A 24,173-nucleotide genomic window follows, 5' to 3' on the forward strand; every position below is an offset into this window, starting at 1 on the left:
TATGCAAATAATAGGCAAATTTTATATCTTAGAAACCTTCCCCAGGGGGTTGAGGGGAATCATATTATCTTCAAGGACATGGTTATTGGACCTTTCAGCTATGCTGGACAAAATGACTATCAAAATTTTGATCGGACGACTTTGAGGATAAAAGGATGTGGAAGGGGGTTTAGTTGCCCTCCAACATTTTTGGTCACTTAAAAAGGGAGCTATAACTTTTAATTTACGTTTAAAACCCTTTTTCAAAATTCTAGGACTATTGTTCATATGTGATCCCTCTCGGAAGAAAGAAAAAAAAAGAAGAAAAAATATTGCATCTGTAATCTTTCTTTTGGTAAATTCCATATTTTTTGCAGATGGGAGCTTGAAACATCTACAAACAAGTTCTCGGATACGCTGAATCTGACAATACAATTTTTTATTAAAATTAGTAGACTTTTAGGGGGTGTTTCCATCCTTTTTTTAAAATCAGGCAAATTTTTTTCAGGGGCTTAGCTTTTGATGGGTAAAACTAACCTTGATTAATTTTAAGTATTTGGAATCAGCATAACAAGCCAATTCTTTTGATAAATCAATTGATATCAAAACTCCGTCTTTTAGAATTTCGGTTACAATTGAGGAATGTCACTCCTTACTTACAGTTCGTTACCAGAAACTGTTTGATATGGACCTCCATTTACTTTTGCACATATATTTTACTATAGTCTAGTTTGTTCTGCATAAATTTGTTTATTATAATATTTATTTATCTTTAAAAAAATTTATTTATCATGATCCTGATGATCCTCATCTAATCTGGGCCTATCCCTAAAATATTCTCGTTTTTAAAATTTGTTCCATAACATTCTAATCCTTTTAAAAAAAATTGTATTCTGATTTTAATATATTTTCCTTTTTTTGCATTTCCAGATATATATTTATTCCGTGCTGTTTCGGCTCTTGATGACCACCTTCTAATAACTCTATTTACCTAATAAATAATAATAAATAACTCTAGTAACTTCTAATAACTCTATTTACCTTTGTTACGGAAGTAGTTGCTTCTTTTCATAAACGGAGAGCCAGAAGGCGTGGAATTCTGAGATGAATTGTTGCAAATGTGCAGCTGTCTTCTCTGCATGTGTGGTGAGATTTCAGCATCTGAGCTGCTAATATTTGGCGTGTCAAAGCCACTTCCGGAAAAGTCAGATACAGCACGGAGGTGGGTAGCATTGCGACGTTTTCGCTTGTCAATACGATTGCGTGAATCGGAACGAAGAGCCTGAATACTTGGAGACTCTGGTCGGCTGCCATTTGGACTTGATTCCTGACTTTTCTTAACATTTTTATTTGTTTTCCTCGGTTCACGTTTTGCCACCTCAACAATCTAAAAAACAAAAGTATTTAGCCATGGATCAAATTTCCAATAAACAGAAATGCGAATAAATAGAAATAATCAGATTAAGAGTCTGTGAGAATAATTCATTCATGTTTCCAAGCTGGCTGTGCAACGTCACTGACCCATGTCTCATTCCAAATGATCGACAACACCAGGACTTAAAGCAAGAGCAAGTTCAGGTTACTACACACTCTGCTAAAACCAAGGGTAGAGGGCAAGCTCACCAATTATGAGGAGAGGCCAATTCCACCCTCTAGATTTTTTGTCCTCCGCTAGATTCTTTTAGCCCCTCCCTCTAAATTCAGAAAGATACTTTTTTTTTTTTTCATTAAAACAATAAAAAATAAATGAAGAATCGCCTTTTCCTAATTTTTGAAAAATATTTTTTCGTATTTTCATTAAAAAAATAAACCCTCGCCCGAGGGTTTTGGTAAATATTGAATACTAAAAGACTTAAAACGCAATAATCCAAGCAGACATAGAAGATTCAACACACCTAATTCGCAAAGTCTTTAGAGGACCTTGCCAAAAATCCAAACTGCGATGTTTTGTTTGATTTGATACCCAGTGGCTTAATTTAACTCACCTTTTGAGCTCTGCTTAATTTTTTTACTAATAATCTTGTACATTACATAATTAGCAACTATGATTACTTAAAAGTTTTTGAGTCTATATGTTTTATGTGGTGAAGGATCCATGGTGGAGGACTGCAGCTACTACAGTCCTGGACTGCACTTGGACTGCTGCAGACTTGGACAGTAACTACTGCTAGCATTCATATGTACCTATCAATTCTAAAGCGGTAAATCCCCCATCCTGTTTTTTTTAGTTTAATTTTTAGCAGTTATTTCTTACACATATGCGAATCTACCCTATACCAAGTGGAGAATCCCTCCCTTACTTTGGTGCAGTTTCTATTTGCATTTATTTGATCTGCAGAGCAAATTAAAGCATATTTATAGTTATAATGATATATAATAGCATGTATAAAGTTATAGCCAGTCACTCAAGATAAGATTAATAGTCTTTAAGTATTTTCATTTTTCCAAGCCATCTCCCCTTTCCCACCCAAGAAAAATTACTTACTACCCCAGAAGAGTCTTTAAAAAATTATTCTAATAAAAATTCTTATGTTCAAAATTTAAACCCTCGTCTCTTGTATAGTATCTAAAAAAGTACCTCAATTTTAAATCCAATTTGTCATAAAGTAGATATGGCGTGTATATTAGTTTTGTATTTTTTTTAATACTGATAAAATAATCATAAAATATTACCTTAATCAAGCCAGTTAAATAATTGTCAGTTGAACAGCTTTTTGCCGATTCAGTGCACTCAAATTCAATTAACGCGCAAATTTTGTTTGTCATATCTGGGTTTCGTGCGGCGACACTACGAACTTCAGCTGGCATTGATGTCCCTAAGAAGAGACATTTATTATAACCTTTGTTAAAGAACTCCAGAAAATAGTATGAAAGTACTAGTATTATCTCATATACCAAAGAAAATGCATATTAAAAACTCTGCACAGTCAATATTTTATCGATGCAGTAGATGGCATTACAATTATTTTGTTTTAGCAAGATACACACGCCCATCGATTACTTAACGATATGTCGCTTAGCCATACACTTTAGCTCCTTCCACCAAGTTGCCAAAGGACTCATGTCTGCTGATTGCTTTAAAAGGAGTGTCTATAGAGACCATTCTAAGGATAAACCTAATGTAAAGGGTTGAGAAGTGGCATATCAGGCACAGGAATTCATTTTTTGCGACCTGGTGCCATAGCAGACGTCATAAAAGTCATAGTATAAGAATCAAATAATTCCAAAAATGAAGACTTTTTTGACTAGGTTTTTTGTGAGGAAAAAAAAAGCTCTAGAAAAAAGCATCAAAATTTGCTTATATGCATTTTGTTCATATTTTTACGAGTCGGACAAAAATTTTTTTTTGGGGGGGGACACTGTAAATCCCCTCCCCTGGATACGACATTGCTTGAGGCAGTATTCAATCATATGATATGGAGCCAATAATGGCCTCATTCGAAAAAAACTTGATCTTAATTCTTTTCTGATCGTTTTATATTAATACCAGAAATACCCCAAATGAGGAAAATTTTCCTGGGCCCCTTCCCCCTCCACTGGAAAGTTTCTACCGCAGCAATTTTAAACAGGGAGAATTTTTTCCGCGGAAAATCTCACCTTAAGAGAAAATCTTCAAGGAAATCTTCATTCTTGATTTTTAGGTTATAATCAAGAATGCCCCCCAAAAAACACTTACAAATGCAGACAACCTGCAAAGATACTTCCATGAACCTAGGGTAAAGGTTTGAAACCCAAGGTTTTTGCTTAGATAGGTTTAGGTTTGTATGTAGTGAGGTCTTAAATACTAACTTAGATAGAAACTATTATTGACTATTGACATGTTTCATGGTTGAGTAACCGGAAGTAAACTCAAGGCAGGACAATTACATATAGAATTAAGCAACGAAAACAGAAAAGCTAAAATTGTATTTGATCACTTCCGCAATACTCAAAGCCAAATTATCCATCCAGAAATTAAAAAAAAAAAATGCCCACTAAGTATCAAACCACTTATGAAAGAGTTCAGCAATATGGTTAGATAAACAAACTATTAATTGACATTGAAATGAAGTTATTAGGACAAGCCTTACAAAGCCAGAAAATGAACTCATGACCATCAGTATACATGTAAGGCTTTTGAAATTAAACAATATAACGCATGTATGTGTGCACTAATTTTTTAGGGGGGAAGGAGGATAAACATTCGTGAAAACTCCAAAAAAAGTTGACTTGAACGGATTATACAACACTATTGGAAAATCAAATGATTTTACTGGAGTATGCACTCGTCTGCGCTCTATTTTTGTTCATGAAATGTATCATAGGCAGCGAAATAACGCTGCCTAAGTAAAGAGCGATGTATGCAAAGTGTATTATTTATCTATTTTATTTTTTGTGTTTACCCCAGGGCAATTTGTATCGAAGGAGTTATAGTAGAAACTTCGAAAAGGGCTCATTCGATTGGAAATTGGAAGGGCTAGGGCTCTTTTTAATAGTCGAGAGTGATTGGAGGGCAATTAAACTCCTCCCAAGCCCACCATTTCCCTAAACACATTCAATCAAAATTTTGAGCTATTTCGTTCGACATAGTTGAAAGATTCGGAAATTTTGTCTTTGAGGATGACAACCCTTCCCACAGTCTCCAGGGAAAGGGTTGTAAGTTATGCCCTGGGGGCATTTAAGGTTTATATAGAAAGGGTGATCGCATAAACTTTGAACGGGGCTCGTTAAATTGCTACAAAGAGCTTTTAGTGCCCTATTTGAGATTTAGTGATGAAAGGGTGGATACCCCCCCCACCTCGTATCTTCCCGAAATACATCTAATTGAAATTTTGAGATGGCCATTTGTTGTCGTAGAAACTTCAAAAAGAATTCATTCGATGGAAAATTGTAAGGGCTAATGCCCTTTATAATAGTCAAAAGTGATTGGAGGGCAATAACCTCACTCAAATGCCCACCATTTCCCCAAAACCATTCAATCCAAATTTTTAGATAACCATTTTGTTCAACATAACTGAAAGGTCCGGAAACTATGTCTTTGAGGATGACAACCACCCCTACCCCCAGAGTCCTCAGGGCAAGGATTGTAAATTGTGCCCTGGGGGCATGTAAGGTATGTATAGAAGGGACGATCGTATAAACTTCGGAGGGGGCAAACAAAACTCACATGCCCACCATTTCCCCAAAACCATTAAATCCAAATTTTTAGATAACCATTTTGTTCAACATAACTGAAAGGTCCGGAAATTATGTCTTTGAGGATGACAACCACCCCCACCCCCAAAGTCCTCAGGGCAAGGGTTGTAAGTTATGCCCTGTGGGCATGTAAGGTATATGAAGAAAGGGTGATCGTAGTACCATTGGAGGGGACACACTGGATTGGTAATCAGAAATTCTAGTGCTCTTTTTAAGATTCACAGTGGTCGGGGGTGGATACCCCCCCCCCACACAATTTCGTGTTTTCCCGAAATATGACCTGATTTTAATTTTGAGATGACCATTTGTTGTCATAGAAACTTTGGAAACAGCTCATTCGATTGAAAATTTAAAGGGACAGTGTCTTTTTTAATAGTCAAAAAAACTGATTGGAGGCAACCAACCCCCCTTCAACACCCACTATTTCTCCAAATGCATCCAATAACAATTTTGAGATATCCATTTTATGCAACGTAATTAAACGGTTCGGAAATTATGTCTTTGAGGATGGCACCCCCCCCTAAGCCCTCAGGGCAAAAGTTGTAAGTTATGCCCTTAGGGTATTTAAGGTATACATAGAAAGGGTGATCGTATTAGCTTCGGAGGGGGCTGATTGGATTCATAATCAGAAATTCTAGTATACTTTTTAAGACTCAGTGATAGGAAGATGGATACCCCCCCCACCACACCTCGTATTTTCCCGAAGTGTATCCAATAGAAATTCTGAGATGGCCATTTGTTGTCGTAAAAACTTCGAAAATAGCTCATTCGACTGGAAATTAAAAGGGTCAGTGTCCTTTTTATTAGTAGAAAGTGATTAGGGGGGCCAGACCCCCCTCCCTCGCCCAACGTTTCTCCAAACACATCCAATCAAAACTTTTAAATAGCCATTTTGTTCAACATAATTGGAACATAAAAAACAAAATTCTGAAAAGAATGCGTTTGAAATGTCAGCATATGTCGATTTATCCGACAATCCACGGTCATTTGTTTGTTTTTTCAGTAAAGCACAAACTGTATTTATTATATCTAATTAGAATAATAAACTAATTTTTAGATAATCTGTTAGTGGTCCCCGTTGTCTACGCGAAATGGAATCCTGAGTTTTAGTCTGAAATTACACTGACATTAACTTAATGGAGACAGAGGAACAAAGGAGAAAGCGGGGAAAAGTAGCTACTAAACCTGATTTCAAGCAAAGTTTCTAATTCAAAATTTTATCTCGTCATATCGTAAAACGAACAATAATAAACCATTTGGTACAGCTACTTTTATTATCCGCCTAATGGTTCAACAACCGGCCGAACGTGTCAAAACAAAGCAAGTCACGACACAACTAACTTGAGAAGTTAAAATTAGCTCCCATATTTCAGATTTGAAATAGTTGTATCTGTAAAAATTATAGTTAAATTAAAAAAAATAATTAAAAAATATAATTATAATTAAAAAAATAAATTATATTATATTTGTTAGTATATATTATATATTTATTATATATTATATAATATTATGTTATAATATGTTATTATAATATTTTAAATAATATGTTATTATATATTATATATGTTATATATATATATATATATATATATATATATATATATATATATATATATATATACTATAACAAATTACAAATTTGCTATCCCACGGACGGGTCCACCGTCTGTGGGATAAAATGTAACTAAGATTTCTGTCCCGTTACCCTGGTTACAACAGCAAGCCATAACAGAGTTGCTACAACAGTGGCAAAAATGTTCCTCAAAAGTTTGCAAAACCATAAAACATCATATACCTATTTGAGATGTATAAGAAATAATTAACCATGAAAAAATCAATGAATTCGGAGATAAAGCAGGGTCAGTGTCAATCTCGTGTCATTGCAACATTACTTGTATTTTGTTTTGTGTGTGTGGGGGGGGGGGTGCAGCTACGATCCATAAAAGAGAAAAGGCTTAAAAGAAATCTGCATTATATCCTATTATGATTGAACCACAAAACTCAGAATCACTGTTGCCAGGGTGTACGCCATAGTGACAGCGCTTGCATTTTTTTTTACTGTGGGAGGATGAGCTCCTTGGAGGGAAGCAGGAATTTCGCATCCTGTTTTCAACTAATATTTCTATTTTATGTAATTATTTTAGCACTATATGACAAAGGCCGGCAGACTAGAGCCACTGCGTTTGTAAATTACGACTTAAATTATTATCTTCGTCAACAAGCACGTTTGCCAAGAAATAATTTTCATTTTAAAATAATAGCCAGCTCTACTGACGATTTGACATTTACTTTATTGCCAAAGACATTGTTTTCAAACAGAATTTCGACTGTTTATGCAACACGAGTGGATTTAAAAAAAATTGGGGAAAAATATTCCATTAAGAAAAAAGAACTATGTCAAATTACAGATGGATAAACATTTTTTGGCAAAAAAACAAACATAACAAAATATAAAATGACAGAATGTAGCCTAAAAGCGATGAAAGGGTATTCCCCCTTCACTTTTCAGGGCAGGTCAGTATTTTGAGAACAATAGGCTTTCAAAGTTTGTATTGCTAAGTTATTTTTGCAAGAAAGGTAAAGCCACCTCCGACTGAACCCGAATTTTATAGTATTTTCTTACTCTTCTTGCTAAAATAAAAGGGAAGAAAAAATACACATACCGGGTCGTAAAATACGAATAGAAGCGATTGGACCAAATTTTGAAAATAATTCAGCCATTCCCTCGATGCTTGCCTTTTCTTGGGAAATACCAATGGCAACAATTGTACGGGATGGCGTAGTCTGATCAATTTCTGGGAGTGGGGCTACACGGCGAACTTTGGTACCGGCATCATTTACTTCAAGCTTGTCTGATTTGCGGCAGGCGAATGCAACCTGGCGCCAGTCACGAGTTTCGTGCTTAACCTTGAAGTGAACAAAACATTAAACTCCTATTTTTGAGAGAAAGTTAATCTGATAGCTGGAAAAAAAGTGAAGGACTTAAACTCACTTCAAAAATTTCTACGAACAAAAAAATGTGTCGTTTCGACAGTCTTAAAACAATTAATGATATTGCAAATTCGAATTAGCCAAATTACAAATCTGAATAATCACCAAGAACGTATCCGGGATTTTTTCGGGGAGAGGGGTAGGTTATAAAAAACTTTAAAAAACGCATAATTATATTCATTTTCATTTCGTATGAAAACAAAGAAAGGAAATAATAAATGAAAAGAGAAAAAACTAATAGGTGAAAAACGAGGATTTTATCATCCAGTAGCAAAATATGAAAAACAAGCAAATATTTCGACAAGGACCTCCGCCAAGTCTTCCACAGTGCTAAAAAAAATAAGAAAGAGGAAAAAGAAAAAAAAGAAACAAAGAAGAAACAACAACAAAATCTAACCTTCTGAAGTGAACTGTACGAGAGGAAAAAAGACACATTTTCATTTCGTTTTTACGAGTCGGAAAAACACTTCAGGGGGAGAGAGATCAAATCCCCTAACATCCCACTGGATACAGCCTTGATTACCATTGGTAAGTCTACTTGCCAATTTCTACTTTAATGCTACATGTCTATCATAATCTGTCAATGAAAGTTTTCATTCACAGATTAAACATTCCCAATTTGGGTGCCCCGTCTACGGAAATAGAAGCATGGCAATATTCCTGCTTTATAAGTGAACTATCAGATGAAGCGGATCACAAACCCACCTGTATCTCAATATTTCTAATTGAGCCATGCTCTTTCTTAGAATAACAGAAACTACGTTGTGTCTGGAGTTAGGCCAACAGAGATGAGATAATTCTCACATTATTTCTATATTTCTAAAGCCTTCGCCAAAAGCTAATAGACGCCGTTTGGTGTTTAATTCAATGGCAAATTAAAAAAAGTATTGCAGCTAACCTTAAAATTTCAACAGGTCCTAGGGAAAGAATCGTTATCTTTAGTTTTTTTTTTCAAGTTTAAATCTTAAAATTTATGCCCTTGTATCACGACAAAAAAAAAAGAGAAACCCAAATGAAAAGCAATGGCGGTTCTAGGCCTGAGCTGGGGAGCGGGCATCTACCCCTTAGTTCTCACATGACATTAAATTTCTTTTATTTTGTATTTTTAAACTCCTATGGTATATATCTCCCCGATTATGATGCCTAAAACCGCTACTGATGAAAACTATTCGAAATGGTCAGATATGATGCAAAAAAAAAAATTAGTACATGTCTATTATATGAAACACACTCTAGAGGTGAAGTTTGGTTAGGGCTAATGGAAAACCAAAATATGATGAAAATAGAATATTTAATTAGCAGAATTGTGAAAACTACAACTTGGAAATATGCTCCCAGAACGCAGTGTTACTATTCTAAAAATGTTGCGATTTTTGACCTAGTTCATTTTAATTAATTATTAACACAATTCTTGAGGACACTGACTAGCGATAGAATCTAGTTCCAAGATGGTTTCTCCTCTTTTTAATTAGCTAAATATTACACTGCCCCAATTCAATGGTAGGTTTGGGATCAAGGATCTGAGCAAAGGGGGGAGGGTTCAAACCCCCTTCCCAAAAAAATATCCTAAATTTTCACGATTTAATCTAGTTTATTTTAATTCATTACTAAAGCGATTCTTGTGGACACCGGCTAGTTTGCATTGACTAGTGACATAATATAGTGTCTCACCATGGATGTTCCAATTTGGGATCCAAAAAACAGGCAATTATATTTTTCCAGAATAAGGGATCGTTGCCCACAACAAAACAGTACGTCAATGGACCTACTATGATTTTGTACTCTTACGAGAAGCAACATTTTTGGAAGTGTAACACAAGATCATGTTCGAAAACCGTCAATTTGCGTGTCAATACGTTTTTATAAAAGTAAAACACCATTTGTTACTGTAGTTCGTTTCACTTATTTCTGGATTAACGAATTGCCGTCTGTTGCCTGGTGTCAACAAGAGCTAGGCATTTCTAAACAAACGGTTGTCGGTTGAAATAACTACCTCCGTGAAGTGTTCATGTTTTCTGTGCATCAGAAAAACCGTTTGCAGACCGTCAACAGAAAAATTTTGCTAATGAAGTGTCCTATTTTCATCATATTTTTTTTTCATTAGCATTAACCAAACTTCACTTCTCGAGTGTGTTTTATATAATAGACAAGTACCAACATTTTTATTCCCGGGTAGCAGGAAAGGCCGAAGGTCCCTCTTGAGTTTAATTTCAATCTTTTGAGCTAAAATAGTTTTAGCCATTGAATAAAATCCTCCCCCCCCACCCGATCCAAAAAGGCATTTACGATTATACCCTAATAGTTAGCTATTATTGAGGAGAGATCTTTTCCTGAAAATGAAGACAACCGCTCATCAAAATAAGCCTACCAATAGTGTCCATAGAGTTGTCGTTGCCGAACCTATCCAGAAAAGCCTGTACATATGCATCCCACTATGTTTCACATAATTTGTCTCCTTAGAGTGTCAGATGAAATTACCCCCCCCCCCCCCGCAACGAAATGCAAGAACCTCCGTTCACCAAAGCCCTGATTACACTTACTTCAACAATCAGGTCTATCACGAGTCAAATCGAAATTTTAATCATCTTTTAGCTCTATCACTATCTACATTTAGTTCTGCCCTCGAATACATGGATGATAGATTATCTATCAAAAAGTGAAAATCAGATCATCTGTATACAATCCTCAAAAAGGCTCATGTCAGTTTTGCCTCTCAATCAGACTATCTGTATTGGCCTTTTTGCTACAGTTTGCCACGACTTGATGGCCACTTCGTTTTAATTCAAAAGCCAAGGAACAGACCAGGCATATATGGAGGATTTTATCTGAATGAGACGAGGAGGTGAAGTAGCCCCTTTTGTGGCCCCCATTTGCAAAAACATAAGATGAAGACACGTTGCGATTGGAAATCAATGACAGAATCAACATACAAGGGTAAATGTGGCCCTGAACTCTCTTCCTTCCTAGGTAGGATGTTTAATCGTTCTACAAGAATTTTCGGCACTGCATTTACTTGTTTATATGTTGAAAAGGTGACATTCAAAAGAATCTATTGACCATATTTTGTTAATAATGATTCTTGCATAAATTACACAATAATTAATTTGCAGTTTGACTGAATGATTAGCGCAATCAATCACTTATGTAAGTTCATCAATTGAACGAAAAGAACAGTCACCGACGGTCTTCAACACACAGGCTTGGCAAGCGCATGGTTTTAAGCAGGCACATAAACAAGAAGGGAGTCTCAGTTCCTACCACCCCCCCCCCCAAAAAAAAAAAATTCTAATTTTCTTCATTATATTCTTATAGAGACCTAATGGCATTATAATTCTTATGTTTACTAATATTTTGTCATAATTTTAAACCCCTCTCTTAATATGCATTCCAACGAATTCGCATGGTTCCATTCTAATTATTTAAGATGACTATTAATTATTGTATGGTAAGCCTAATTAGATTAGAATAGTTTCATTAGATTAGACAATTTTCTCCGTCTTGCCGCGGGGCCCAGGCCGTTGTAATTCAGAACTACTCATGTTGATTTTAACAACTAACCTTTAACTAGTCCCTAACGATTAACTCTGAGATTTTCCATTATCCGTTAAAAATCTTTTGTGTAAGAAGGATAACTTAACGGCAAAACAAAACTGCTCTTGATAAATCAAAAGAAATACATAAGCTAGACTAAAATCTAAGCATTAGGAAAGAGGGCAATTTTCTTCAATGGAGGGGGAGGGTTCCCGATTCTTCTGGCGCCCTCCTTGTTTTTTTTCTGTTTTTCCCTCTAATTTAAAGTAAGTTTGTCAATCTGATCAATTATTGGCTCCCTTGTCACATTGTCACCCCAAGATTTGCTCTAGATCCACCCCTGGTTTCCTTTACCAAGATACGAAAAACAAGTTAATTAAAAGATGGCTACCGAAATATGGAAAAAGCTACATAAACAATGCGCTTTCAATTATTTACTGGAAGAAAGACCTGAAATTATTAGTCGAATACCGCCCAATGCGAAAGGGTGCCACTTTTGCTAACTGGTGTACATCTTAGAACACATATGGGGTGCATAGTTTCACCATGCTTGGCACGCGCCACTTGATGTGCGTAATTTTTGAAAAGTGGGCGCTACGTTGGCCAAATGGCATAACCTCTGAGTAAAAATCATGGTTAAGGCCCTGATTGACTGTAGACTTCAAATAAATTCGGATATATTCCTGGCTTATTTACTAGACCAAGGAGTTAGTACATACGCAGGACTTTGATCAGGGCTGGTGGGGGGAGATTTCGGGTTGAAACTCAAATTCGAAAAAGGTGGATTATATGAACCATATAAAAAGGGTAAATATTAGTTGTTCATATTACTGATTTACGAATAAATTGAAAACACCACTCGATGCCTTTTTTAAGCTCTTTACGAGTATAATAATAGCTTCTATCGCAAATTCAAATTTAAGCCTTTTTTGAGCTCTTGAAAATGACCAAAATATTTCTAGTTTTTGGGTACAAAAAAGGCTTAAAACATTGGTTTGAAACTTAAAACAACCTAACTTAACCTTCAAACAAACAATATTTGCGATAGAAGCGACTATTATATTCGTAATAGTAAAAAAGGAATCAAGTGGTATGTTCAATTTATTCCTAAGTCAAGAACATGAACAACGAAAAATTTACCATAAAAAGAACCGAGGAACAAACATAAAGAATCACGAGACCTTGGGGGAAAGGGGACTAAAAATCCTACATGCTGTGTGGTTGCTTGACTAGGAACAAGATGTGATTGATAAGGAAATGGCTTACCTTTTTGAAACTTGAAATAAGCTTCAATGAAATATATCCTTCTTTGTGTCTTCTAACATGTTTCAAAAGAAAGGCATCTTTTAAAATGTAGGCGTCAGAAAAGTAAAATTCAACCATCTCGACAATGTTCGCAACTTTCTGCTCGTCTGGTATAACAAAGTCAGGCTCTTGGTCAACCTCAACCCCAGAGTCACCTTTATGATATGCTTCCGCGTCTGAAGTTGCATCAAAATATGTCGTCGACTCGGATTCAAAGCCATCACCATTTTCCGATGGCTCTGAATCATCTGTTGACGGTGATGGCTCAATGGTGACATGCACCGGAGGAACTGGAGCATCGCTACCACTTGATTCAGTGCTCGAACTACGTTGCACCATTGCTAATTTCGCCACTGCACCAGCAAGATCGGATTCAACTGAACAGTCGTTATGAGGTGACATCTCACTACTTACTGATACCTAGACGAAAGACACAAATGAATTAAACTATCCAAAGAAAGCTCCGGAGTTTTTATCTGTTTTCATGTGACGTGTCTTTATCGGAGTTAGATCACTTGGAAGCGTCACAGGCTACTAAATGGATTACAGAGTTAGTTTTTGTAAAGATTCTTTGTGTGATGCAAGAATTTAAAATAAAATAAAAAAAAAAAAATAGCAAAGACAAGTTCACCAAATCCATGGTCTTCGGAATGATCTTTCGTAGTTGTCATTAAACGAGAAACTCTTTAATAGGCTATATTACTGGAAGTCTCAGAAGTTTTCTATTTATTAACGTTAAAAAATATAATATTCAAAATATTGTTTGCTTTCAATAAAGCTCAAATGAGGCTCTGGTCTTTGTAAGGCTTAGGGGGTGTTCGACCTAATCCTGTTTATAGTATTTTATTTTCGTTTTATGTTTGACTTGATTATCCATTATAATTTCTGTCCCTTTTTGGTCTTATGTATATATTGATTGTAGTTTCTGTTCATTTTAATTTGCAATTATTATTTGATTTGATTTTTGCTCGTCTTTGGTTTAATGATGTAATTACATAGTAATTAGTGATTAAGTTTATCGTTTTTTACCTTAGCATTGTAATTCCGACTTTTAAATGTATTGGTATTACCAATGCTGATAATTACCTTAATTAGAGCAAGATAATAGCTAAGGGTTATTCTAGGGTCGAAGGCATGGGAACGGTTGAATAGTATAGGAAATAATCAGTCTTTGTCCTTCTTCAAAGGTTGCGCTACTGTCGAAAAAATGCCAGCTAGCGGTTGGTGTTTCTTGGCGTTTTCCGTGTAAAAATAAAACAAAATTAGGTACTTGTGTCTTATAGCCACCCAACCCATCCCACTCTTATAAGTGACCCATACTCTTTGGGGCAAATGTACAAAGTAAAAAGTCCACCTCTTAAAGGGGAAGTACGCATAAGTGAGTTCTAAGCTTTGTTCACACACCCAGCAATTGGAAAATTTCTTTTTTCATTTGTGGCTACTAAAGTTTTTCTTTTATTTATTTGTTTTCAGCCCTTTACGTGTTCTTCAAAATAAAATATTGCTTTTCATTCCACAGAAAATCCATTTGAATTCAAAATACATACTATATCCTATATCCACTGTTTTTATTGAAATTGTTTATTGTAACAGGTATTAAAATGTACCCGTTTTACGTCTGGGGGTTTAGATGCCCGGGTTCCTTTTGAACAGTGAATTTGCGCTTTTTTTCCTGACGCCAGGCCACTAAAAACTGGTCTGATATGCCACAAGCTAATTATTTGCCTTAGTTTCCTTCCGAAAATTATGTCGCTTGAACTTCCTTTTAAATGGATCCACAAAAGGCTAAAATTCAGCGTACGGTAATACGACTTCCTTTTCTTATCACCTATCATCTTTACTTACCTTTTCTCTAATTTCAGTTAGCATTACACCTATTGGAAGGTCATAGTGATCATGATGATGACATTGGTCAAAGATGATTCTGAAGCATAGGCACTTCAAAAAAAAAAAAAAAAAAACATAGGAAGATTTGGTAGTTATGGATTGTTTTGGGTACTCGACTGACTGAAAATATCTCAGACAGTAGCTTCTGCGAAAAGTCTGGTTCAATCCCATTTTCTGGGGCTATAATGAGAGTTTGAGATGGCTAGGCAAGGCCGTATCCAAGGGAGGGTCACTTTCCTCCCGATATATTTATCAAACTCGTAAAAACGTAATAACAATGAATATAAACAAAAATTTTTTGTAATTCCCCCGGTTTATATTAATATGCGATTTTTGTACCCCCTCCCCAACAAAAAAAAATCCTGGATAAGGCTCTGTGGCTAGGGTACGTTCTACGGATGAAGAGCAATTGATTGCCAAAGATTATCCTTTTCGGCCAAACGGAGACCAGGTCGTCCCCGATTGGGTTGGGAGGATGTCTTAAGGACATATTTAAGCGAAATGGGAGCTTCTTGGGAGGGTGTAAAGAGGGAGAATTTGAACAGATTGGTATGGAGGTGCGTACGTAGCTGTGTTGGTCTCAGGCGGCTTGGCGCTGCAGTGAGTTGATAGTAGTAGTAGTATAGGACGCGAAAAGGGGAACAGCCATTTTTGGTCGGACTGATGGATGGCTTCAACAATACATCCTACGACATCGAGTGACAAGTAAAGTGTATTCAAGTTCGTGGCCAGTAAAAGAGTATTAGGCTTCAAAATCTTTTATTTATATTGTGTAGAACCTTAGAAGCATAAAGAATTTTTGTATAAAAAAAGACAAAAAGTACAGTGCAGAATTTTTATCCATTGACATTTGACTTGCCAACATTTTGACTACCGCACTTAAAGAAAGTTATTGGAGAAATTAAAATATCAAATGAATTGCAAATCTGTTTCCATGTGAATTATTAATATCGCATTAGCTTATCCAACTAATTGACCTTAACTTAAATTAACTGGAAATTCTCCAGCGTAGACAAGTTTTATAAGCAAATGCCTGCCAATCATAATAAACGTTTGTCAATGATTTAAATTTACATCTTCTCAATACCTTCCCTGGGGGGCGGGGGAGTTTCCTGGAGATTAAAAAAAGTTTCTTTGGTTTAACTAAGTAAAATGTACATAGTTAAGGTCAGGAATTCGAATTATTTACATATGATTAATTTGTAGGCTTAATCTAAATGAGATCAATCATTGCTAACAATCTTACAAATATTGTCTAGTTGGCCAGAAGTGCGTGTAGGTAGAAAGATAATTTATTAGTGACTGAACCGTGAACCCGGCATTTCACATCTACAACTACAAAGTCTGTAAAATAACACTAAAAAAAGAGAGAAATAAACACAATAAAACGCCAAAAAAAGAGCTATGAACTAGATAGTAAGCATATCAAACAGTTCGTGGTGACGAACTGTAGTAAGAAGCGACCCGGCTCAATAGTAGCCAAAACTCTAAAAAATGGAATTTTGATATCAATAGCTACATCAAAAGAGTCGCATTTTAATGCTGATTTAATATATAAGTTTAATCAAGTATAGTCTTACCCATCAAAAGTTACGATCCTGAGAAAATTTACCTTATGTTAGAAAATAGTGGGAAACAACCCCTAAACGTCATAGAATCTTAACGAAAATCACACCATCAGATTTAGCGTATCAGAGAAACCTATTGTAGAAGTTTCAGGGTCCTATCTACAAAAAAGTGGTATTTGGTATTTTTTGCCCGAAGGCAGATCACGGATGCGTGTTTATTTATTTTTTTCCCCAGGGGTGATCGTATCGACCCAGTGGTCCTAGAATCTTGCGAGGGGGCTTATTCTAACGGAAATGAAAAGTTCTGGTGCCCTTTTTAAGTGACCAAAAAATTGTAGGGCACCTAGGCCCCCTCCCACGCTAATTATTTTCCCAAAGTCACCAGATCAAAATTCTGAGAAAGTCATTTTATTCAGTGTAGTCAACAATCCTTATAACTACGTCTTTGGGGACGACTTACTCCCCCTCAGTCCCCGTGGGAGGGGCCACAAGTTAAAAACTTTGACCAGTGCTTACATATCGTAATGGTTATTTGGAAGTGTAGAGATGTTTTCAGGGGGATTTTTAGGTTGGGGGTTGAGAAGAGGGGGATATGTTGGGGGAGCTTTCCTTGGAGGCATTTGTCATGGGGGGAGAAAGTTTTCATCAAGGGAGCGCAGGATTTTCTAGTATTGTTTAAAAAAATACAATGAAAAAAAAATGAAAAAGTTTTTTCAACTGAAAGTAAGGAGGAGCATTAAAACTTAAAACGAACAGAAATTATTACGCATATGATGGACTCACCTCCTCCTAATACCTTGCTCTTTACGCTAAAGTATTTTTAGCAATTTCAACTATTTATTCTACGGCTTTTGTGATTCAGGGGTCATTCTTAAGAAATTGGGACAAAATTTAAGCTTTAGTGTGAAGAGCCAGGTACTGACGAGGGGGTGAACCCCTTCGTATACGTAATAAAAACATAAGAATACAGAAGTTCGTTACGTAAGCTAATTTGTAAGTTACGTATATCTTTTACTAATAAAAACATTCGTAAAAAAATTAAAAGTTCTAGTTACCTTTTTAAGTAACCAAAAAATCGCAGGGCAACTAGGCCTCCTCCCCCGCTCCTTTTCTTCTCAAAATAATTCGATCAAAACTATGAGAAAGCCATTTAGCAAAAATAAATAAATATGTAAATTTCGTTTTAATTATTCATCTGCGGAGAGCGAAAATCAAAACATGCATTGATTCAAAAACGTCCAGAAATTAAATATATAAAAAAAAGTTTTTTAACGGAAAGTAAGGAGCGACATTAAAACTTAAAAAGAACAGAAATTACTTCGTATATGAAAGGGGATGCTTCCTCATCAACGCCCCGCTCATTACGCTAGAGTTTTTACTGTTTTAAAAAGTAGAGTTAAGAGCAAGAGTCAAACTTTAGCGTATAGAGCGGGGCGTTGATGAGGAAGCATCCCCTTTCATATACGAAGTAATTTCTGTTCGTTTTAAGTTTTAATGTCGCTCCTTACTTTCCGTTAAAAAACTTGTTTTTTATATTTTATTACTTAAGAAATAAACTATGAACATTGACCAAATCGGACAGTATCAATGAGAAATTGAATCACTAAGGACCGAGCAATTTTACAGACATTAAGCAAATACAAATCGGAAGGAAAGAAGCTTAACATTTCATTTAAATAATTAATTAATGGCGACTGAGAAAAGGAATACTTAGCACATTCAAGAAGGACGTGATAACAATTTTCAACACCACCACAGGAGCGAGTGGAGTGTCACTTTTCCCAATTCTATATAGGAAATAATTTAGGTGGCTGTGACCAGTCATAAATTGGGTTAAGTAAGGAGACGGGTTGAATTTTTTATGAGACAAAAGGTCATCTTTATTACGAAAAAAGTTCATCGTCTGGCTACTGACAGAATTCTCAAACCTATTATACCATTATTATATATTGCATTGGTCAAAACGGTACGAGGAACAGCAAGGGAGGGGTGGTATTCTTTTTATTATGATATCGATGTCCATAAATTGAGCAGCTAGTTCTTCAGCAAAGGTACTGTGATCAGCAGAATGGCGAAATAGTGGAAATACAGTTGGTTAGAATTCGGCCACACGATTTTTATTAAAATAACGTAACAAGAATATTTTAATAGCCCGATAGTCAATTATGAGAAGGCTACACCAGAAATGGCGGCAATCATCTCACTTGAAGCAGTTCTAAAAGATTTATAGAACTGAAATTCTATAAATTACTCTCAAAGATTTCAGGGATATCCTTTGAGTTGAAAGTAGGGCTTGTCTTATATGCGTTTTCCTGATTCCACTAATCCATATTGGAGCAGCATACAGAATAGTACTTTCAACAACGCTCTCATACAGAAATCTCAGACTGACGATTTTAGACCCCATGTTGATCTGGCAATACTAAGAAGACGGCTGGAATAATGTTTAGCTGAATTCACTCTATAATCACATGAGGAGACCATAGTGGTTTTCTATATAAAGCAAGCTCCGAGTATTTGACGTTGTCCTGAATTTTAATCATTACCACCGAAGCATATCTTAATAGGAGGGGATTTATGTTTGGTGTTAAATAATATAGCTTCAGTTTTATTCATATCGAAGGCAAGCTTGTTCTTTGAAGCCCATTCAGTGAATCTTTTTAAGACAATTGTTGCCTGTCTTTCCGTACTTTCAACCTTTGATCCAGTTATAACAACGCGCACACCGTCTGCCTAAGGTAAAGGATACGGCATTAGACTTTGCAGTCCCTACTGGCGGTGCTGATATCCGTTTCTTGGCACTTCAGTCAGGAAGTGCAGTGGGGGATGGGGACCAACCATCCTGCGCTTTCGCACACCCTTTCTTATAACCTTCCCCAGATTTCTCCAGGTACCCAGTTAGAGCTGGGTCGACTCTTACTAAGCTTACAGAATCCCGCCACTGACACCCGTCCCAAACTGAACAATTGGATACACTGGGATTCGAACCCGCGTCCTCTCAGGCACAGGATCCTGAACCCAGCACACCAATCAACCGTCTGACTAAGGGAACAAAATTATTGAAATAAAAGCGCATTAACTATTGCTGAAAATTGTTTCGCTGGCACACTGTGTCTTTCAAATAGGGCGATCCAAAATATAAAAATGACCAGTTTAAAAATTTGATTTTGTATAGAAACTTTATAAATAAACAATATCCTCATAATAATAAATTTTAGAGGCTCTGGACCACAAATTAGAACTGGTGGAATTGTCAAAAGGGACCGTTTCTGTACACAAGATCTGAAAAATCGTAAACTGTTTTATATATAGTCAAAACACTTGCATTGTAACCTTAGAATGTAGCCAGAATATTTATTTAGGATGAGGTCTTGTTTTCCGGGGGTGGGGTGGGGGTACAAAAACTTGTGGAAACGCATCAAAAATTTTTTATATGCATTTCCTTACGTTTTTACGAGTGGGACAAACATTTTCGAGGGGGGTTAAACCGGTTGATCCACCATGATACAGCCCCAATAAAAATGAATTTACCCCCTCCCCAAAATAAAATACTAGGTAATTTTTAGATTGTTGTCAATCCTCGTATGGTAGGCATATTCCTCATTTTGCTATTGATATAGTATACATGTTATTGTATTTAACAGTATTCTAAATAGATTACCAGTAGTCTATCTATTTAAATTGCTCGCGATAGGAAATTTTACTATGAATCATAAGAAAGAGTTAAATTCAAAACATGAGTTCTAGAAAACGCAAGTAGATAAAAAACGTAAGCAGCTTTCATTTTATTTCTGAGAAAGTATTAAAATTCTGGACACCTTATAAACATTTAAGAGAATTCATATACGCGTTCTTTTTTATCCTACTTTTGTAGCGCATTAGACATACCTACCAAGCGTAGAGCCAAAAAATATCAGGTATCCCTAGCATTGGAAATTCATATATTCTTTCTTTCCTTTTAATTAACTAAATATCCCACTGCCTCAATTTAATAGAAGGTTTGGGATCAGGGATATGAGCAGAGGGGGGAGGCTTCAGGCCCCCTTTCCCAAAGGATCCTGGATTTTCCTGAATTTATGTGTTTTTTATTCGAATCATCAAATAAAATAATTTTGTTATTGTCCCCACCCAAAAAAAAACTACGTATGTGCCAGTATATAATACAAGCCAATTATAATTTCAGCCAAATTTACCTACTACGGAGACCAAACTCATCAATGCCTTCGTCCTGATTAAAACAAACATTAAGCTCCATACTACAACTACCAGTTTGATAAGCTCCCTCTGTACATACAAGAAATACGGTGGTACCTGATTGACAATAATACTAATCAGGTATACTGTTAAGATAATTGGAATGACGACTATTATTTTCTGCATACAAGGAGAATTCCCCCAATATTGGTCAGGAGGACCTTTATCCTGATAAAAGGGTATTTTCGCACTAGAATTTCTGTCATTTAGAGACCGTTCTTCTCGGATAAACTATCATCTAATATGTATGCACTTCAAAGCTGGTAAAACCACATACAAAACTGATACAACTAAGCATAATAAATAAGCAATACAAATAAATAAAAACTTCGAAATTTCGAGCCTTTAAAACTTTAGAATAAAACAGCCCATTGCCACCATATATCTAAAAGACGTCGATTTAAGGATCCCAGCAGGGGCTCATACTTTCCATCATTAAACAGATCTCCCCTTAGATATGCCAAATCATTACTCCTAAAAAAGAAACGTCCTGATCCATCCCCTAAAATCCCCATAGTGGGAAAATTCGCTGTCTATTTGGAAAATTAAGATCCCTCCAATGTATTACAAGCGGTAGACAATTAGCTCGCATGTGAATCCAAATGCTTACATATTTAATGGTACTTGTGTATTATATAAGTTACACTCGAGACGTGAAGTTTGATGACAATAAAATATGATGAAAATAGAATAGTTTATTAGTAAAATTGTGAAGGTCATTTGTGAAAAATTAAATTGGGAGCTTTGGCGTCGGCTTACCATCTCAAAGACAAAGAAAAGTTCATTATTAATGCGATTCTTGACCTAGTTCATTATTAACACGATTCTTGTGGACACTGGTTAGATTGCTTTGACTAATGATAGAATGTAGTGTCTTGCCATGGATGTTCAAATTAAGATTTAGGATTTGTCAAGGACCGAAGAATAGGCGATTATATTTTTCCAGGATAAGGGGTTGTAGCCCAAAACAAAACACCGCGTCAGTGGACAAACCATGAATTGTACCCCTACCAGAAGCACCATTTTTTGAAGTGTAACACTGCGTTCTGGGAGCATTTTTCAAGTTGTAGTTTTCACAATTTTGCTAATAAAGTATTCTATTTTCATCAGATTTTTTTTTTTCATTAGCATTAACCCAAATTCACTTCTCGAGTGTGTTTTATATATTAGACAAGTACCTATTTAATTAGTAAATTTAACTTGAAATAATACTCTTCACCAAAAATTCTCTAACACTTCTATAGTAAAATAAACTAGTCGAAGCACTTATGCCAACACCCAAATGCCCATCTACTTTCATCATTCTCCCGTTATTTGGGTCATCCCTGAATTACGTGAAGAAAAAAACGCATTGATTGATGATGAAATTACAAAGGCTGGTTAGCCAGACTTATCAAATTTAAAGATAATTTTTTTACGTCAGAAAATTAAGGAGTGTGACACATTTGTGAGAAACCAAGCATTACGAAGCAATAGGTCATTTTTACGTTCTGCGTTCTCCAGTCTAATCTAAATGAAGAAAACAGTAGAGAATACAACCAAGACCGCATCCAGATTTTTTTTTGGGAGAGGGAGTACACAATTTTTTAAGCGCATGAAAATTTGTTTATATACATTTTTATTACTTTTTATGAGTCAGACAAACATTTCGGGGGGGGGGTGGGTAAAACCCCGTAACCACCCCTCTGAATACGGTCTAGAATGTAACCCATTACTTAGTTTATCAAAAACGTTTGAAATTATATACCGTTCAGGAATAGATTCAGAAATTTTTAATGTTAATTTCTAACCTTTGTCCCCTTCCCTGAAAAATATAATTTGGATCTTCCCTATTTCTGCTTTGATTTCGATGCTTTGAGACAAGATAGTAACGAGGGAGAAACGCTTGGATATCCTGTTGTTTATTCAAAAAGGAAACTTGTCAGATCAATTCATTCAGAGCAATTTAGATTGTTGTTCGAAATTTGCACATACTAATCCCAACCTTGCCCGCTATTAAATAAAAAAACAAGTTTTTTGAAATGAAAGTAAGGAGCGACATTAAAACTCAAAACGAACAGAAATTACTCCGTATATGAAAGGGGCTTTTCCTCCTCGATACCCCGCTCTTTACACTAAAGTTTTTTATTGTTTTAAAAAGTAGAGTTGCGAGAAAGAATCAAACTTAGCGCAAGGAGCGGGGTGTCGAGGAGGAAAAGCCCCTTTCATATACGAAGTAGTTTCTGTTCGTTTTAAGTTTTAATGTCGCTTCTTACTTTCATTTCAAAAAACTTTTTTTTTTATTTAATTTCTGAAAGTTTTTGAATTAATGCATGTCTGATTTTGGCTCTCCGTACATAAATTATTGAAAAGAAATTTGCATATTAATTCTTTTTTTGGCTAAATGGCTTTCTCTTAGTTTTGATCAGACGATTTTGAAAAATAAGGGGTGGGGAAGGAGGCCTAGTTGCCCTCGAATTTTTCGGTTACTTAAAAAGGCAACTAGATCTTTTAATTTTTAACGAACGTTTTTATTAGTAAAAAATATACGTAACTTAAGAATTAACTTACGTAACAAACTTTTATATTATTATATTTTTGATTATATATATGAGGCGGTTGGTCCCCTCGTTAATACCTCGCTTTTCACACTAAATCTTGTTTTGTCCCAATTCTTTAAGAATGACCCCTGAATCAGAGAGGCCGTAGAATAAATAGTTGAAATTACTTAAAAATTTTTTAGCATAAAGAGCGAAGTATGTATCTCCTCCTAAATACCTCGCTCTTTATGCTAAAGTATTTTTAGAACCCCTCATATGCGTAATAATCTCTGTTCGTTTTAATGCTTCTCCTTCCTTTCAATTGAAAAAAAACTTTTTCATGTTTATATTTTCATTGTTTTTTTTTTTAATAGTAATGCTAGAAAATCCTGCGCCCTATTCATTGAATTTCTCTTCCCCCATGAAATATTCCTCCAAGGAAATATCCTCCCATATAGCCCCCTTCCCTGAACTCCACGCCCAAACCAAAAAAATCCCCCTGATAACATCGGTACACTTCCCAGTAACCATTACTGTATGTAAACATTGGTCAAAGTTTGTAACTTACAGCCCCTCCCCCAGGGACTGTGGGGGGAAAGTCATCCCTAAAGACATAGTTATTATGGTTTTCGACTATGCGGAACAAAATGGCCCTCTCAAAATTTTGATCCATTGACTTTGGGAAAAAAATGAGCGTGGGAGGGGGCCTAGCTGCCCTACAATTTTTTTGGTCACTTAAAAAGGACACTAGAACTTTTCATTTCCGTTATAATGAGCCCTCTTGCAACACTCTAGGACCACTTGGTCGATACGATGACCCCTGGGGAAAAAAACCAAACAAACAAATAAACACGCACCCGTGATTTGTGTTATGGCAAAAAATACGAAATTCCGCTTTTTTGTAGATTGGACCTTGAAATTTTTTCTAAAGGGTTCTCTGATACACTGAATGCGACAGTGTGAT

At 35.8% G+C, this 24,173-nt stretch overlaps 2 protein-coding genes across 3 annotated transcripts in view; both read right to left on the reverse strand.

Moving 5' to 3' along the window:
- The window catches only part of LOC136032910 (enhancer of mRNA-decapping protein 4-like), a 115,860-nt gene extending 106,158 nt beyond the window's left edge, over window positions 1–9,702 (reverse strand). For both annotated transcript variants that reach the window (XM_065713359.1, XM_065713355.1), the window contains exon 1: window positions 9,696–9,702. The gene's annotated coding sequence lies outside the window, so the exon portion shown is untranslated. The remainder of the gene's footprint in view (window positions 1–9,695) is intronic.
- The window catches only part of LOC136032912 (la-related protein 6-like), a 43,262-nt gene that overhangs the window by 2,860 nt on the left and 16,229 nt on the right, over window positions 1–24,173 (reverse strand). Inside the window, exons 2-5 of the mRNA XM_065713363.1 lie at window positions 12,943–13,401; window positions 7,818–8,061; window positions 2,653–2,795; window positions 1,021–1,366 (exon numbers count right to left, since the gene is read on the reverse strand). Of these exons, the coding sequence (XP_065569435.1) occupies window positions 1,021–1,366; window positions 2,653–2,795; window positions 7,818–8,061; window positions 12,943–13,401 (1,192 nt within the window). The remainder of the gene's footprint in view (window positions 1–1,020; window positions 1,367–2,652; window positions 2,796–7,817; window positions 8,062–12,942; window positions 13,402–24,173) is intronic.

The sequence above is a fragment of the Artemia franciscana genome, chromosome 11 (assembly GCF_032884065.1).
Source record: "Artemia franciscana chromosome 11, ASM3288406v1, whole genome shotgun sequence".
Taxonomy (NCBI): Eukaryota; Metazoa; Arthropoda; class Branchiopoda; order Anostraca; family Artemiidae; genus Artemia; species Artemia franciscana.